General features: G+C 39.9%; 1 protein-coding gene across 2 annotated transcripts in view; it reads right to left on the reverse strand.

Moving 5' to 3' along the window:
* The window catches only part of COLEC12 (collectin subfamily member 12), a 96,931-nt gene that overhangs the window by 12,127 nt on the left and 68,640 nt on the right, over window positions 1-16,164 (reverse strand). For both annotated transcript variants that reach the window (XM_084214708.1, XM_084214709.1), the window contains 2 exons: window positions 7,380-7,502; window positions 1,187-1,285 (listed from right to left, as the gene is read on the reverse strand). In XM_084214708.1, the coding sequence (XP_084070834.1) occupies window positions 1,187-1,285; window positions 7,380-7,502 (222 nt within the window). The remainder of the gene's footprint in view (window positions 1-1,186; window positions 1,286-7,379; window positions 7,503-16,164) is intronic.

The raw sequence follows: 16,164 nt of genomic DNA on the forward strand, positions 1-16,164 counted from the left end.
CATTCACCACATGCTTTTATCCTTCTTGGCCCACAGCACTTCTCTTACTTTTATGTCCCCTGCTCAAACTGCTCTAGAATTTTCCTAACTTCCTCCATGGCGAGCCCACTTAAATGGGACTGGATGATCCTGAGCATCCATCCAGCAGTGTGTAAAAATGCGTGGCCATGAAAGAAGCAAAGGTGCTCCAAGTAAGGAAAATTTAATCAGCATAATATAATAACCCAAATAGAATCCAAAAGGTTGCATGAGCAACCTTTACAGAAGTATAACATTTACTTCTGTAGATGTGTCAGTAAAAAAACATTTCACTAAATTACCCCACATCTTTGAACTAAATGTAGTGTGCAAATACTTTAGAAGCCAGCTCCTTTTTAAGGGAAAAAAAGGTGTAAAAATTTACAATCAAGCTGTAAGTAAGGTAGTTTTCCTAGAAATACATGTCTCAATATATGGTTTACAAAACTAGACAAAATTTATTTCAAGAATCACATGCATGTATGTGTATATTAATACCTCTACAATAAAAACTGTATGTATAGGAAGAAAAGTAAAAATGTACACTTAGAGAATAGAACCTTTATCCATGATTTTTTTTTTTTTTGCATCTTCCTGAAAATTGAGAACTTTGATAGTGCTTGGGAGACCTAAATACATAACAATCTTATGTCCTGTATTCCCTGAGATGATCAAGAAACAATTTATGGAAGTAATACACTTGCCTCAGACATAAGAATTTTGAATAGCTGATTATTTGTCTACCTTGCAAAGTGGTCTTCAGTTTTGAATCTTAATTGCTAAAACAGCATCAAGATCACTGAGTGATAGGTGCTCATTCTATGTAGAATCTTTTGTGCTGTAGAACAACTCCTGTTATGTTTTAGATCTCTACCTCTGAGAAGTTTCTCTCCTGAGGACAACTATTAAGTGTCTGCTTATTTAATTATAAATGCTTTCAGAGTGACTTCAGTGGGAACTGTAAATTTTGAAGTATTCTTAAAATGCTCTTCTAAGTAGAGCTGATCTGAACTATTTTTAAGTACTTTCCCAAGTACTTGAGAAACTGGAATGGAAGAGCTGTATCTTGTCATAGGCAGAGATTTTTCAGACAAATTTCCTGCCTCAATCTGCCAGGAGAACATCCCAGGTCCATAATACAAAGAGGCTTTGCTTGCAGGTAGATTACCTAATTTCTTCAGATCACTCTCCACTTCTGTGAGCTTTTCTGTGTATCTTCTGTGGGATGTTTCCAGGCCACCTGTCACATTGTCCATCTTTTCTACAACTAGGGGAGAGAGAACAGTGTGTTATGAGAAAAAAAAAAAAGAAAAGGGAAATTATGGAAAAAAAACTAGTAAACAATAAAGCAAACAAAACCCCATACCATTATCATCAAACAGTAAAAAAAGAAAACATCCTAAAATTGCCGTGCTTGCCATTGCACACTGCTGTTACTCTGTGAAATATTGGAAGGATAAGCTCCTATTTGCTGGTGGACCCAAAATTCTTCTACTTCTTCAGTCTGCCAGCAGTCCCTAATGATTTTTTTTTGCCCATGAGAAATCTCTCTCCTGAATGAGGAAATCCCTCTTTGTGGGTTTTCCTCACAAACAATGTAATTTTCTTTTAACTGTATTTCCATGCTTCCAGCACAGTGCTGTGTGGCAAAGGAAAACTGATTGCTAAAGGCTCCGATGCGTGAATGAGTACTTTAATTTTGCTATGAGCCATTTCTCCTTAAAAAGAATTTTTTTCCTTGTGCCTTTTCATCATTAAAAGTTGCCACCTGGATAGTAAACTTAGGACTGAGATAGTAATCACTAAATGTTTTGGGGGATTTTAAACATATTGATAATGGTACCAATCACTCAAAGCAGTCTGGAAATGATTCTGCCTCATTAACATTGAAAGGATGGTCGTTCAGGAGGTGCAGATTTATGACTGATGTGCCCCTTATTTTGTAATGTCTGAGTACTTTTCTTGTCACATTCAATTATTTGATGAAATTAATACGGGAATGGAAAAAGCAGAGCAACAAATAAATAGCTTGGGGTGGCTTCCAGTGAGAAAAATGTGAAATGCTTGCAAGTTAGAGGTAGCCTACAGCTTTCACACTAGACTTTGTCTAACAGCCTTTTGCATTCAAGCCACAACTAGGAGTAGAAATTGCTTCTTATCATGAGATTATTTAGTCCTTTTGCTACACTGGGAGCAGAATGGGTCTGTAACCCTGGGACAGGCTACATGAGTTATTGCGCCAGCTCCTTTTTTCAAACAGAAGAAATATAATGTTTCCCATCTTTCAAGATTCTGTAAAGCTGTGTGGGGTAGGGGTACCTCTAACTCTTTCTGTCTGTGAAATGATCTGCAGCTAGGAAAAAGTCTCATAAAAATTGTTGCTATGTAAAGGTTTGGGTTTTCACAAGAAATGAAATTTAGGGATCTTTCGCTGCTCATGAGCAACCACAGAAATCCCAGACCTTTAAAGTGTGGTCCATCAGGTGCTCCTTCTTTATTAACGTTTGCATTTGATTTTCTGATTCTGGGTACCACAGTTACACTGCACGCTTTTACTGCTTCCCCAAAACCAACATGAGAAAATCAGACCAAGACTATCTGATGGAACACCACTGAGGAATTACAACAGAGAAAATTCTCAGCGTCTTCAGAGAGACCATACACCCTTTGGTGAATTACCTGCCTGCTCCTTTTAGGCCACTAACAAGCCAGTAAAAGAGAGACTCTACTGTGTGTGCAGTCAGAGTGTGGCTTTCTGTATTTGAGATGATGACAGATTGCTTGCTAAACACCCGACCCAGACTACAATAAAGGCTTTGCTTTTTCAGAGGGACAGTTGCTCAATATCTTCAGCTTTAGAAAGCATTTTTCTCCCCATTATGGCACTAATTTTTCCCTGGCTCTTCTGCCCATTAAAGTTGTCAAAATGCTATATGCCATTTTTCCTAAATGAAACCAGAGTTGATTCTCTGTTTGTCCTGCCCTGCTGTCTTCCAGGCTGGAGCCCAGATCAACAAAGGTCCTTCAGCTACTTCTGACACTCCACTGATGCATGTATACGCCTATGCATCACATGCAGACAGTGAGGACTTGGCTCTTCCTTCTGGCTCTAGGCAGCTCCTTGTTCAGTCTGTGGTGTTCTCCTTTGTCTACAGAGAGTCACTGCCAGGGCAGGGCTCACTCTGGGCACTTAGAGGGACCTTATGAAATCATTTGTATTTAAAAAGCAGGCCTAATTCAAGTGTTTCTGCTGAACCTGTGCCTTGACTAGCTATGTCACATCACCTATGGTTCTTGTAATATTCAACTGTTTCCCCAGTTATACAGCACCCTTGGAGTTGGCAAATGAATATATATTATCAGTAATTAAAAGAAAAATGTAATTTCTTCCTTTTGCTGTCCAAATGAATGCCAGTTTGTACTTCAGATCTGAAGTTTATAAAACGAAACATCATATAACAAATATGATTTCACAGTTGAATGAAATCTAGCACTGGAAGCTTGAGTTAAAATATAACCCTGAAGAGTTCAAAGCAAATGTAAACACAACAATAGTAATCCTATCAATAAATAGTTTTCTGGCAGTTAAATGAGACTGAACAGAAGTAATTATACAACAGCATATGGTATTTTCATTGTTCAAAGTGAAAAAAACACCCCAAACCACTGAACTCCAGCAGCAGAAACAGAAGAGGTCTCTGCAAAAGTGACTGCAGGGTTAGCTCAAGGGCTAAGCTGCCATCCCATAGATAAACCAATGAATGTATTTGCTTTATACTGGGGTGGGATCTTAGCCTCCATGGTCAAATAAATCATGGCTTTGGGGAACTTGATCCCCTGCCCAAACTCCTTCCCAAAGCAAGTTGTAGTCTATTTGCTTTTCTTGCTATTGCCCTGCAAGTGGAAAGGATGAATTTGGGAGAGACTGAGTAGCAAGAGGCCAATGTTGGGTTTTGTTGCTCTTGATGTCAAAAGAGGTCATATGGACTGATGTCCTGTTATTGGGAATGTCTTTCCTTCCCTGGTAGTAGCTCCCACTACCATCTCTGGATGGAGCCTTCAGTGATAATGTGACCATGTGGAACACTCTCAGAAGTGGAAGTCAGCCTCTAGTGAGTGTCCCAGACTTGAACAGCCACTTTCCACCTTCTCCAGAAAAAGGCAATCAGGCAGACCAGCTGTAATATCCCACACAAAAGGCTACTCTGCTGCTCCCAACAATCTCCCTGCTCTTGAAAAGTCAAAGTTGTGTATGTCTTAACTTGCTTTTGGTTAACTTCACCTTAATTCACAACTTGGTCTCTCTGCATTGTCATTTCAATTCCTGACAAGATCATAGTGGAAAATGTGGTAAAGATCCTCTAAAGGAAGCCAAAATTTCAAGTAGTTGCTGACCAGAACAGTGAGGACTGTCTGCATCTAAGCCACTATGACAAAATGTGCCATTTCACCAGGATGTGTTGGCCCCAGGTAATGGCAGGCAAACTATGTCTGGGAGACAGATAAAAGAAGCAGATGAAAGTCATGGTGGGCATTACTCAAGAAACTTTAAAACAAGGACTGACTAGAGAATGAAAACTACCAGAAATTCAAGCTGCAAGCACTCCCTTACTGGAACGAGCCACAGAAAGATCATTCATCCTCAGTAGACTAATCTGACACTGGCTGGTGCCAGAAAAATTGTAACTTTGTATTTTTAATTGAATTTAATAAAAGTATGTGCAAAAATTGCAGATTGCTTCATTAGTGTTTTAAACAACAATTTGCCTTCTCAAAGCAGAAGAATACTAAACTTCCCTTGTTATTCCTTCATGTTTTGTTTCCTTGTTATTCATTCATGTTTTGGTTTCAGGGTTCTCCAACATACTATATAATTTTTACCACTAGTTTGGAGGTTTGTTCTGTGTTGACTTTGCCTCCCATTGAGTTACTTTTTTGCTTGCCATATTTAATCCACTGATTAGTAGTTTTAACGTTTTAAATCACAAAGGATATTTAAATGCAACATAGGAAATGAAAGTTTTAAAAGTAGTTTTGGGCTTTATAAACATAAGTGTGGGAGGCAAATTTAATGGAAACTTAGCTAAGAGACTGAAAGAATCCCTGATGGCAGCAGAATTCCTTCTTCTAATGTAATGTTGCAGTAAAAAAGAGAAGCCAAATTCTGATACAGAGAGGAGAATTCAAGAACAATATACTTTTATTCTGAGTTTTGTTCTTCCTTTAAGCCTAATCCCTTCTCAATAATCAAAAATATCTCAGTAATTAATATGAATATGTACTGTCAGATGGGGTTTTATCTAATTTATGTATTCCTTGCAAATTAGCACGTAGGTACGCTGAAGACAAAGTTCTGAAACTGCAGGTACAAAGGGCAGAATTAGTGTCTGACACATGACCATTTGCTGCTTGGTGTTACAGAAGGAATACCTGGATTCAACAAGACTTTTGTGTCTCCGCCTCTTTTCCTTGGCATTGAAATGTTGCAATCACCAAGTTGGTGAGCAGTGGACACCAAAATGTCTTAGGGTCGGCGAGCAAGATATGCATTATCCACCTTCCTACAATCCCTTTTACATTTATTTTTGGAAGAGGGAATTCTTTTTTCTTTGTCCTGCATAGCTGTGATTTGGTACTGCTATGACAGAAACTCATCCCTGATGAGTGACTGCTCATTCAAAGAAGGAAGTTTAGAAATGAGTGAAGCAAAGTTTGAGCCCCAAGTAGAGAGCAAAGCCTGGGGAAAAGATGGTGCTAGCAGCCCCCATAGAGAAAGAAGCTGGACAACTAGATTGAAATGAGGAAGAAAAAATCCTTCTCCCAAAGTCTTCTGGACAGTTTCCTTGTTGATACTGCTTCCTCCACACATGCAAATCATTTGCCAAGAGCAATAGTCTCTCCAACTTGATCTGCTGCATCTGATGCTGAGTGAGGGCTCAGTCTTCTGGGAAGCCCCAGAAGTGACAGTACCATATAAAACTCTTGAGAGAAATTCTGCTAAATCCCAGTCATTTAGTGGCTGGGTTAAGTCTGGAAAGATCCCATTCTCATCTAATGAAAGCAGATTGTTGCAGATTTATATCTGCAAAAGGCCTCCCCATATCTGTTTGACCAAGTCATCTTATCTTTATAGATCAAGAATAAGTTTTTGAATCCTGGAAGGCTTCTTGTCCCTCAAAATCTGACTTCCAGAGACCAGTTACTTCAGGAGATGTATCCACATAAATGTACTGCATTTTTTTTACATTTGATGTTAATTTGCCACCTTCTGTCTGCTTTATCATGAAACAAGATTACCTAAGTCTCTCTATCTGTTCCTCACATTCTATCTTTTCCCTGGATAAATCTTCCATCTAAACAAAACAGTTTTAATTTTCTTTCACTCAAAACTGTGCCAAATCCTCTTAAATAATTATTTATCCTTTCTATTTCTACAATTTCCTTTTCTTTCCCTGGCAAAGGACCAGAGGTGATGTCAGCTCTGCTATGAGTGCAGCTGTTGGCAGCACAGGACACACTGCATGCTAATCACATGGATATTTACTCAGCTCCTTGGAGGGGTTTTGAAGCTACTCAGAGCCATACTCAGCCAGGTAGTTTAGAACTGGCTTGGTTTACTCTGCAACAAGCTGTGATGCCCTGTTATAATGCTCACAATGATGTTGTTCACTTTCCTTTTCATGCCAGAAATTCACATCTTATTTATTTAACTTATTATAGCTGCAACTGCACAATAAGAAGGTATTTACATCAAAACATTTTTATAAATGCCTAAGTGGCTACAGTTACTTAGTGATAAGGATTTATGGGAATTTTAAGCCATGTTTCCCAATGTGCCCAACCAATGACTTGCACAAATGAAATTCTCTCCATTACTAGGTTGCTCAACTACCAGAATATTTGAAATTATTATTAAAAGCATCTAAGTGTCTTTGTACATCACAATTATTGTGGATAGTCAATACACTGGTACCTCCTGGTTTAATTTTTCTTCTTCCAGATATTTCAAAGTAATATTGATACTAAATTCTGTTCCTGTGATAAATATTATATTAGTAAGATAGTCCTGGCTGTTGCACATGTTACACAGCTTTGTGTCTTCCAGTACTCCTTCTTGGTGGAGGAATGATCATTTTGTTTCAACTTTCCTTTCAAATGTCTAGTCTGGTTTCAAAATTTCATAGTAATTTGAAAGTGAAATTCTAAGGTTGCAGTTTGTTATTATGCACATAGAAAAAGCCAACATTGCCCAAGTACTGACATTTAGGCTAAAATGTGGCAAATTGCCTGGCTAGCTAATAAGTGACAATGTGTTTGGACGCTTGTCTGAAAGTGAAGTGTTGGTCTCAATACATACATACCTTTGTATCCCAGAATGGCTACTGTGATTGTTAACAAGGCACATAAAATGTATAACAAGATGATGGAGAACTTCAGTGCCCAGTTATTTTTGCACTTGGTACATTGGCTCCCCTCCTGAATACCTGCAACAGAAGATTTAAAGAAATTTAAAACAGTGGCAAAGAACACATTGCTGGGTTCGTCTCCCCATCTCCTTTCCTCTGTTTTCTACAAAACAAATTATTTCTCTCAGCAGGTGATGTTTACATATGGGGTGCTTATTTGCCTATGCTGCCAGGATAAAAAATCACGGTAGTTAGAGATTTTTCACTAGTTCTGCTCAGTGAAACAATCACTTTGGGATTTTAGCATGTGAAAGAAAAGTAGGTTCTGCTTCATTGGACAGCCTCTCTGGGCTTTCCTGAGAGGTGGCTATTTTCTGATTGTGCTAACAAGATTCTGGTGAGTTTTGGAAATAAAACATTTATTAGCATCTCCTTTGTCAGGCATCACACCGCAGCAGCTCTTTCTTAGCATTTGGTATCCCTGTGGGGGCAACAGGACACAACAAATGTTCTGGTGGAAAAAAACCACAGAAATAAAAGAGCATTGTGAAAAACTGGTAGGAGTAGTTCTGCTTTGTAACAATCACCACAGACAGTTACCATGCAAACATTTTCTTTCCACAATGAGACTTTTTGCATATTTTTGGGCGGTTTTGGAGAGCACTATTTCCACAGAAAAGAAGGAGCGCTTTACAGATACAGCAATCTGTTCATCCACAGAAAAAGTGCTGGTGAATTTCTCTTTGTGGACAAGCTTAAGAAAAATGGCCTCAAATTGATGAAAGAAAACAGAACTTTACTAGTCTATATTTAAACTTTTTTCCAGAACAGCTTGATATCTTTGACTTTATTAGGGAAGCAATTTTCCTCTTTTGTGCTCCTTGGGAATGGCTCAAGAGTGTTGGGAGCATGGATTATTAATCAGAAGCACAAATGTGTAAAAACCTGCAAACTGGACCGATGTGCTGGAAGAAACAGATGGGATTTATCCATCTTTCCAAGGTGCGTTAAGCAGGCCAGGATTAACATAACTTTCTGTGTCTGTCAGAAAATGCATTTCTTTGATATTTCACTCTATTTGTGTACTATTAGGGGAGTCCCACAGGAAAGCTTTAAGCTCTAATAAATTCTATGTACCAGATTACTTAACTAATCAAAACTTGCTCTGTAGCTTTTTATGAATAACTTATATTTCCCCCGAGGCTTAACACACAGATGATTTTACTTTTCCAAACTCATTACCTTCTGCAGAGTGTTTTTTTATTTTTAATGGTTTTAATTTTTTTTTATTTTTAAAGCGAAAAGCACAGGCCACTTCCCCTGGGTTCAAGAAGGATGGGTGACCAACACAATGAGTTAAGTCAACTGCATTTCTCTCTCCAATGACATTTTCCAATGGCTTCCTTTAAACCTAAGGTACTTGAAGAAGGAAGGATTATCATATTGGAGCAACTGAGGAAGAGGATTTATACAAAGTTTATTTGACAAGAAATTTTCTTCAATCCTCTCTGCACACATACTCCCGGTGGGTAAGGCAGAAATGCATCTTTTGCAGGTCTTTTCCACGTTACATCATCACGTTTTTTCTAAACTTTTCAGGTGTGACATCACATTCTGTTGCCATGTGATGAAAGTGATGTCATAGACTTGGGTTCCTTGTGGTTTAGGCATAAGATCAGCTGGGAACATCTGGTTCTTTTTTCAAAAACCATTATTATTGGAAAATGAGATGAAGCCATGTAAGCATAAACTCAAGAACAGAAATTCCAGAGGGTAAAGGCTTCTTTCCTGCCCATGGGGTGGGAAGGGCTTCTTTTCTGCCCATTTCTGTGCCAGCTCCATAGCCCATTTATGGGCTTGGATTTGAAAGGGTGGCAACTCCTGCACCACAAAAGAAAAGGTGAAGGTAATTCACTAGTCAGGTTTGCTGATGGATCCTGATGCATGAGCTGAATTGCTTTCTTTGGTCTCAAGGAATTTGCTGGTGAGGAAGCTCTAACTGCTGAAAAAGCAGGAAAGGGAACATGCAGTTTTCTAAAGGTTTGCAATAGGTATTTAGAGACTGAAATGTTCTCACATTGGGACTTTGGTGGTGTCTGGAGTACCATATTACTAGCCTTAGCCAGTACCAATGGGCTCATTGAGCCCCTGTGCCCTAAATGCAAGGCTCCTTCTCATGGAAGGGTTTTAAATTCCAATTTGGTTGTCTTTAAAAGTCCCACATATCCAAAAACAAGTTTGGGGCAAACTCACATCACATTCACTTTCTAAATACACAGACAAACAGAAAGCTTGATCCTCCTTATTTTAATGTTAATTGAAACAGGCCTAGATCCTTATCTGGGAAAAATGATGGACTGCAGAGGTACAAATCACAGAGAAAGGCAGAAGTAAAAACAAAGCCTTTGGCAGCAATCGCACAATGAAAAGTTTCACTTGATAAGAGTCTCATAGTCAGATTACTCATTTTATGACATGACCTGCTTTCTGTCACTGTACTCCAGCTTCCTGGGTAGTGTAATGAGCTGAAACTTCACCGATGTCACTGGATGTATTACAGTTCAGCATCAAGCATCATGTATGTTCCAGTGCTTCACAGGGATCTAGTTTCACTTGTCTCAACCCTCTCTACCTCTTGGTTCAATAAAAGAGCACTTCGGCTTTTCGGAACTTTTCATTTCAGTGTATTTCAAACTGACACCAGAACAGCAACCCAACAAAAGCCAGACCTCTCCATCCTTTTACAGCCCAGCACGGTTGGTATCAATAACACAGGCACATCATACTAAAACAATCATACAGGCTGGAGTGGTTCCATTAACTGGCTGGCCTGGAACTGTGTACTGCATTCCTTACTGGGGCTCTCTGCCTGTCAGCCTAAAACTGCTTCTGATTGCCAATGAACCCCTGCTGCCCTCATCTAACGTGACCCGGGTTGAGGGCCAGAGCAAAAAGCCAGGGAGCTCTAACAGGCTCCTTTGTTTTCTTTTACCTGGGATATAGTGAAGTATTTCAGAGTAATTATATTTGCTCTTTGTTACAAACGTGTAGTGCTTAACTCTGCTGCTAGTAACACAAGACTTTCTAGTTTACTAAACAGATAAAAACTACTACAAAAATACCAAAGATATAGGTACCCCTTGAAGAAAAGATTTGGAAGACGTCTTTCTGAGCAATTAAATGCATCAGGCTATATGCAAAAGCCAGGAATGCAACCCTCACTGTAGAGGGATTAACTACAGTACAATCAGAGCTCCCCAAATTCCCCAGCACACACCCTGACTTCAGCTTGTCCTGTTATTCTTCCCCCCTATCTCACTTAAGGATCATGCCCAAATAAGATTGTTCTGATATAGAAGATGCATTTAGTCCATGTTGTGAGGACACATTTTTATTCAAAGCTTGTCCTCAAAAGATGTGATAGCCAAAATACTAAGCAACAACAAATGGGAGACTATTAAAAATGCTGACTGTGATTACACAAAACACAGCAGGTTAGCATAAAATCATGCAGGTTTACCACAAAAGCTGTGAGTTGAGCCTTGAAGGAGCCCATGCTCGGGCTTTAATTTGGCAGAACTTCCCCAATTTTATCCACTAGACTGCTTGCTGTTATGACTGACATAAAATGCAAAATTCTTCCAGGAGATGTATTGCATTTCATCTAGAAAGCTGTAGACTAAAGGGAAAGGGAAAGACCCTACACACACATCCTATTGACAGAACAAATGTGAAACCTGCAAAAGGGCGTTCTCAGCTGAAGTCGGCTCTTCTCCATTTGTTAATGATGCTCCTAGTGCAGCACACTCCTCTCTGTGTCCTGTACACGTGTTTTCAATGCTGCTCTGCTCCCAGACATTTGTCACTGACTTCCAAACCCAAGGAGCTGGGGTCACTTCCGCATGACGTGCATTTCTCACTGCTGATTTGATCAATGTTTAATAAATATCAGATGGGACACAATGTGCCTCATTTCACTGGACATATGCTTTTTTCCATTCCTTTCTCTGACTTATTTTAATAAGAGCTCCGGTTTTTCTGCCTCACTGTTGGGAAGACATCTGGCCAAACAGACAGCAACCTAGTACAAAGAGATCCTGCTGGCTCACATGCTTTGGGGACCCCCTTCTCTGCAAACCAAAATGCTCACAAAAAAATATGCAAGTGAGACATCCCCCTGTTACCAGGCTTTGTAGTGTTTGTTTTTATAGCATTGCATTCCAGTGACTGAAGACTTTGTTCTCATGCAGGGGGTACACATCTGCAGATTCCTTTTGGGCTCCAAGAAGAGGTTTTGCTGAAGGAGGACCTGGGGTTTTGGGGTTTTATTTGTTTGGGGGATTTTTGTTGTTGTTGTTGTTGTTGTTTTCTTCCATGGTTTTAATGGGAGACTAAATAACTTTGCTCTTTGAAACCACCTCACAAAATGCCTGACTCTTCAATTGTATTACACTTGAGGAGCACATCTTTGAACACTGGAATAAGACATGCACACACTTTTTTTTTTTTCTGAATAATTCTCTTACAAGTATTTGCCTCTCTGTTCTTTTCTTGGCTCTGACTGCAGGATCATAGGTGGCCTCAAAATATTTGTGCTTGCAAATCAATTTTGACAAAGATGCAAGGTTTCCATCACAACCCTGACAAGAAATAAGAATAATAATGATAAGATAAAGATATGTAGTGCGGGAAATGAAAATACATTAGTTTGGAGGGGGTTTCCCCAGTGTGATTCACTGAAAAGAGATAACATCCCTTGAATTTCAAAAGGAAGACTGCAAGCCTACTTTGCAGCCTTCAAATGATTGTTTTTTCAAAGTTAATGTCTTCACACAGCAGTGGATCTAATACCTATATTTAAAGGGACCTGAGCAAACATCTAATTATACATCTAATACACCTAATTCAGGCCTGCTCTGGAAGGTTCCACTGCCCATGGCAGGGAGGCAGAAACTACATGATCTTTGGGTTCCCTTCCAACAAGAACCATTCTGTGATTCAATGTGTAACTAGGAGTCAAATGCTGAGAGGTAATTAACGTTGCAGAGTTGCAACAAGCTTCCAGTGGTGTCCATCTCACTAGCAAAAGTAGGTGATCCCATGAGGAATCCATCTCTAGGCTTAAATATCTAAATGTTTTGAAAAACCTGGTTTAAAGTGCTTAAATTCAGGCAACCAAGTGTAAAATGGTAGGTGTTTACTAATATGCATGACTAGCGATTATGAAAGTAAGTTTGTCTCACAGGACAGAGAGGATTTTAAAGTTCAGGCATATAAGTGCTTTCAAATATATGCACACACAAACACATTATGTTCAAATATATGAAAAAATGAGTGTATTTTTTTTTTACAGGGAAGCTTTGGTAATGACAAAAGCCCAGCATATTATATCAGCACACTAAGAAAAAGCAGGCAACAGCACCTTTGACAACGATAACTTTGTATAGGCTTGAGATTACTGGATCCAGCCAGCCACAAAATTCACAGTGAGATTTTTGTCTTCTCTTTTGTATTGTATCACAGGTTATTAACCTACCCCTCACAAAAACAATTCCCATGATCCTTCAGGAATGGTTTCGTTGCAGTGAACAAAACTGATGATTTGATAGTTCCATATGCTGGCCTACTTCAGAAAGCAATTGTTCTTTATAATGGCAGAAATTGAAACTGCTTCATGCCTTTTTAAATTATTGCTTTGAGGGAAAACTAATTTCTTCAATTTAGAGTCTATTCTCACACTGTAAAAGCTATAATTTGAGCTACATGTAAATAGCTGCCCTACATATTTGCTAGCTAATGCGTAAAGGTCCACACCTCCTCCCGTTCCACAGTTTTGGCAAGCCCTGTCTCCCCAGTGGCAATGGTCCTGCTCACCCAAATAGTGCAGGGCTGGCTTGTGGGCAGGTGGATTGCAACAGCCTGCTGAACCTAATCGTCAGGTTTTTACAGTGCCAATGGAAAAAATATTTAGCACAAACATGCTGTCATTTGTTCCGGAATTTGCTAGTTTTGCTTCTGGTTTTGTAATCAAATAGGGATAAATGCAAGCATGCTTGCTTGGAAAAGTTTCTGGTTATTTATTAGGAAGCAATTAAAGCAGCTAGAGTTGAAATCCAAGCAGTGGGTATGTACCCACCTATCTCGTGCCAGTTTTCCTATTCCAGGTGGAAAATTATGAAGCATGGCAGCAAGACACAGGCTGAAACAGACACTCTATATTTCAAGTAAACACTGCAAGACACAGAACTTCTTTCTTCCAAAAGTAATAAATAAATGGACCCAACCCAAACCACTCCATCTCCACAGGTCACTACAGTGTTCAGCCTAATCTGATTGCCCAGCTACACAGCTAGCAGCTTGTGCCAATAACCTCTGGAGAGAAGAAAATGCACCTCAAAAGCCCAGTCTGAGAATTTGTGCCTCGCGAGGCTGTATGACCACTACCAGGGCCAGTGGTACCAGTTCCTGTGATTTTATCCTGAACTTCACATTCCAGATTTCTTATTCCCCTGATGCCCCTTTCTTTCCAAGTACAAGGTCAAGGCAATCCCTGGTATCAATATAGGCTGGGGCATGAACAGATCAAGAGCAGCACTGCCAAGGACTTGGGCATGCCGGTGTACAAAAGCTGGACATGGGATGGCAATGTGCTCTTGCAGCCCAGAAAGCCAAACACATCCTGGGCTGTGTCAAAAGCAGTGTGGCCAGCAGTGGAGAGGGGCAATCTGCCCCTCTATTCTGTTCTGGTGAGGCCCCACCTGTGTACAGTTCTGGGGTTCCCAGCACAGGAAAGACATGGACCTGCTGAGGTGGGTCCAGGGGAGGAACATGGAGATGATCAGAAAGGCTGGAGCATCTCTTCTATGAAGACTGGATGACAGAGTTGGGACTGTTCAACCTGGAGAAGAGGAACTTTATTGTGGCCTTTCAGTACTTAAAGGGGGTGGATAAGAAAGATGAGGACAAACTTTTTAGCAGGCCTTCTGTGATAGGACAAGAGGAAATGGCTTTAAACCAAAAGAAGGTAGATTCAGATTAAATAAAATGAAGACTTTTACAATGAGTGTGGTGAAACAGCAACAGGTTGCTCAGAGAGGTGGGAGATATCCCATCCCTGGTAACACTCAAGGTCAGGGTGAGCAGGGCTCTGAGCAAACTGATCTTGGTGAACATGTCCTTGATCACTGCAGAGCATTTGGACTAGATGACTAACTTTAAGGGCTCCTTGCAACCCAAACTGTTCTATGATTCTTGCAGCTATGTAATTATGTGGGACTTTCAGCTTGCATTCTAGGAGAACAGATTCCTAGACTCCTAAAAAACAGAAGTGGGGAGGAGTTGTTCATTAAGGCTTAAGAGAATTGAAGACTCCACCAGGACTTTCATAATCTCACCTCTGCAGAGCAACTCTCAACGCTGAGGGGACAATGCTGGGGCCGGGGCTGGCAGGGCTCACCCCAACCCTGCACCCCCTGAAGTGAAGGGGTGCACTTTGTCCCAAAAGCCCAGGGTATTTCAGTAAACACGAGGGATTTCCTTCTCTGGGACACCTTGGGAAAACCCAGCTCTTAATGATCTGCACACTGCAGCCCAAAGCTCTGCACAAAGGGGCCATCAAGCAAATTCTCCTCCACACACCAGACTGAGCCTGTTGGAGGCAGCGGCCACTTCCCATAAATCAGAATCCCACATCTGACATAATAAAGAGTCTCAGAGGGCCAACACTATTATCTCTGGAAAGCTTTCAGCCTAAGAAATACTTTATTCTATGTAATGTACACAAACCCTTTCATTAAAGGAGGGGAGAACCCTCATTTTCAGCCTGACCATCATCTCTCACTTATTTATATAACCCAGCCAGCATTTTCTCTCTGGCTTTGTTCTTCTTTGCAGCAGTCCAGAGAATCACAATGAATTGTCAGAAATCCTAATTATACACTTCAACAACCACCACCATTTAATTATATAGTATTACCAAACAATGTCCTACTGTGATTAAACACTAAATATTTTAATTGAAAGGATACAAAAAGCCCAACCACAACACAGGGTAAGCAAAGACTGCTGCGTATCCGAACTGTATGTTAGGCAAATATTACAAACAGAGCTGAAGAACCAGTGTGGTAAATTTTATGAAAAATCACGGATTTGCAATAGCTTAGGGTCCAGGCATAACAATGTGGTAAGAATATCACACCAGCAGAGGGTCCAGCATCCCATAGGCTATTAGATTTAAAGACAAACTCAAACCAGAACAAACCTCAGAGAGTGCTGGTGCTTTTAAATAACTGTCTGGAATAAGAGACGTGTCTGTACTCAGTTACTGAAAATCAAGTAACAGGTCACTCAGTGCATGTCTCTGGAACTAAACCCAAAAATCTAATTAGGCTGTTCAAAAGATGAGAGAAAAACTAGAACAGTTAAAGGAAGATAGAAATTATGTATGAATTAAAGACTTGTTGAATGACAGGCAAGAAAGCCATGACAATAAAGAGCCTCTCTCAAACTCTGTCTCAATAAAGAAGAATTTAGACTGACTTCAAGAAGAAATATAGCCAGATCTATAAGGAGATCAAAGCCAGATTTTTGGTTTGTGAAACAGTTTCCTGAGATATGAAGATATTCCATTCAATTATTCCATTCCATATACAACCTGAAGATATTCCATTCAATGATTCAAATAAAACCAGAGGTAACAAAGCATTAGCAAAGTCAAGGAAAGGATCTGTCCCTCAGAATT

The sequence above is a fragment of the Fringilla coelebs genome (assembly GCF_963513975.1).
Source record: "Fringilla coelebs genome assembly, chromosome: 1".
Lineage (NCBI taxonomy): Eukaryota > Metazoa > Chordata > Aves > Passeriformes > Fringillidae > Fringilla > Fringilla coelebs.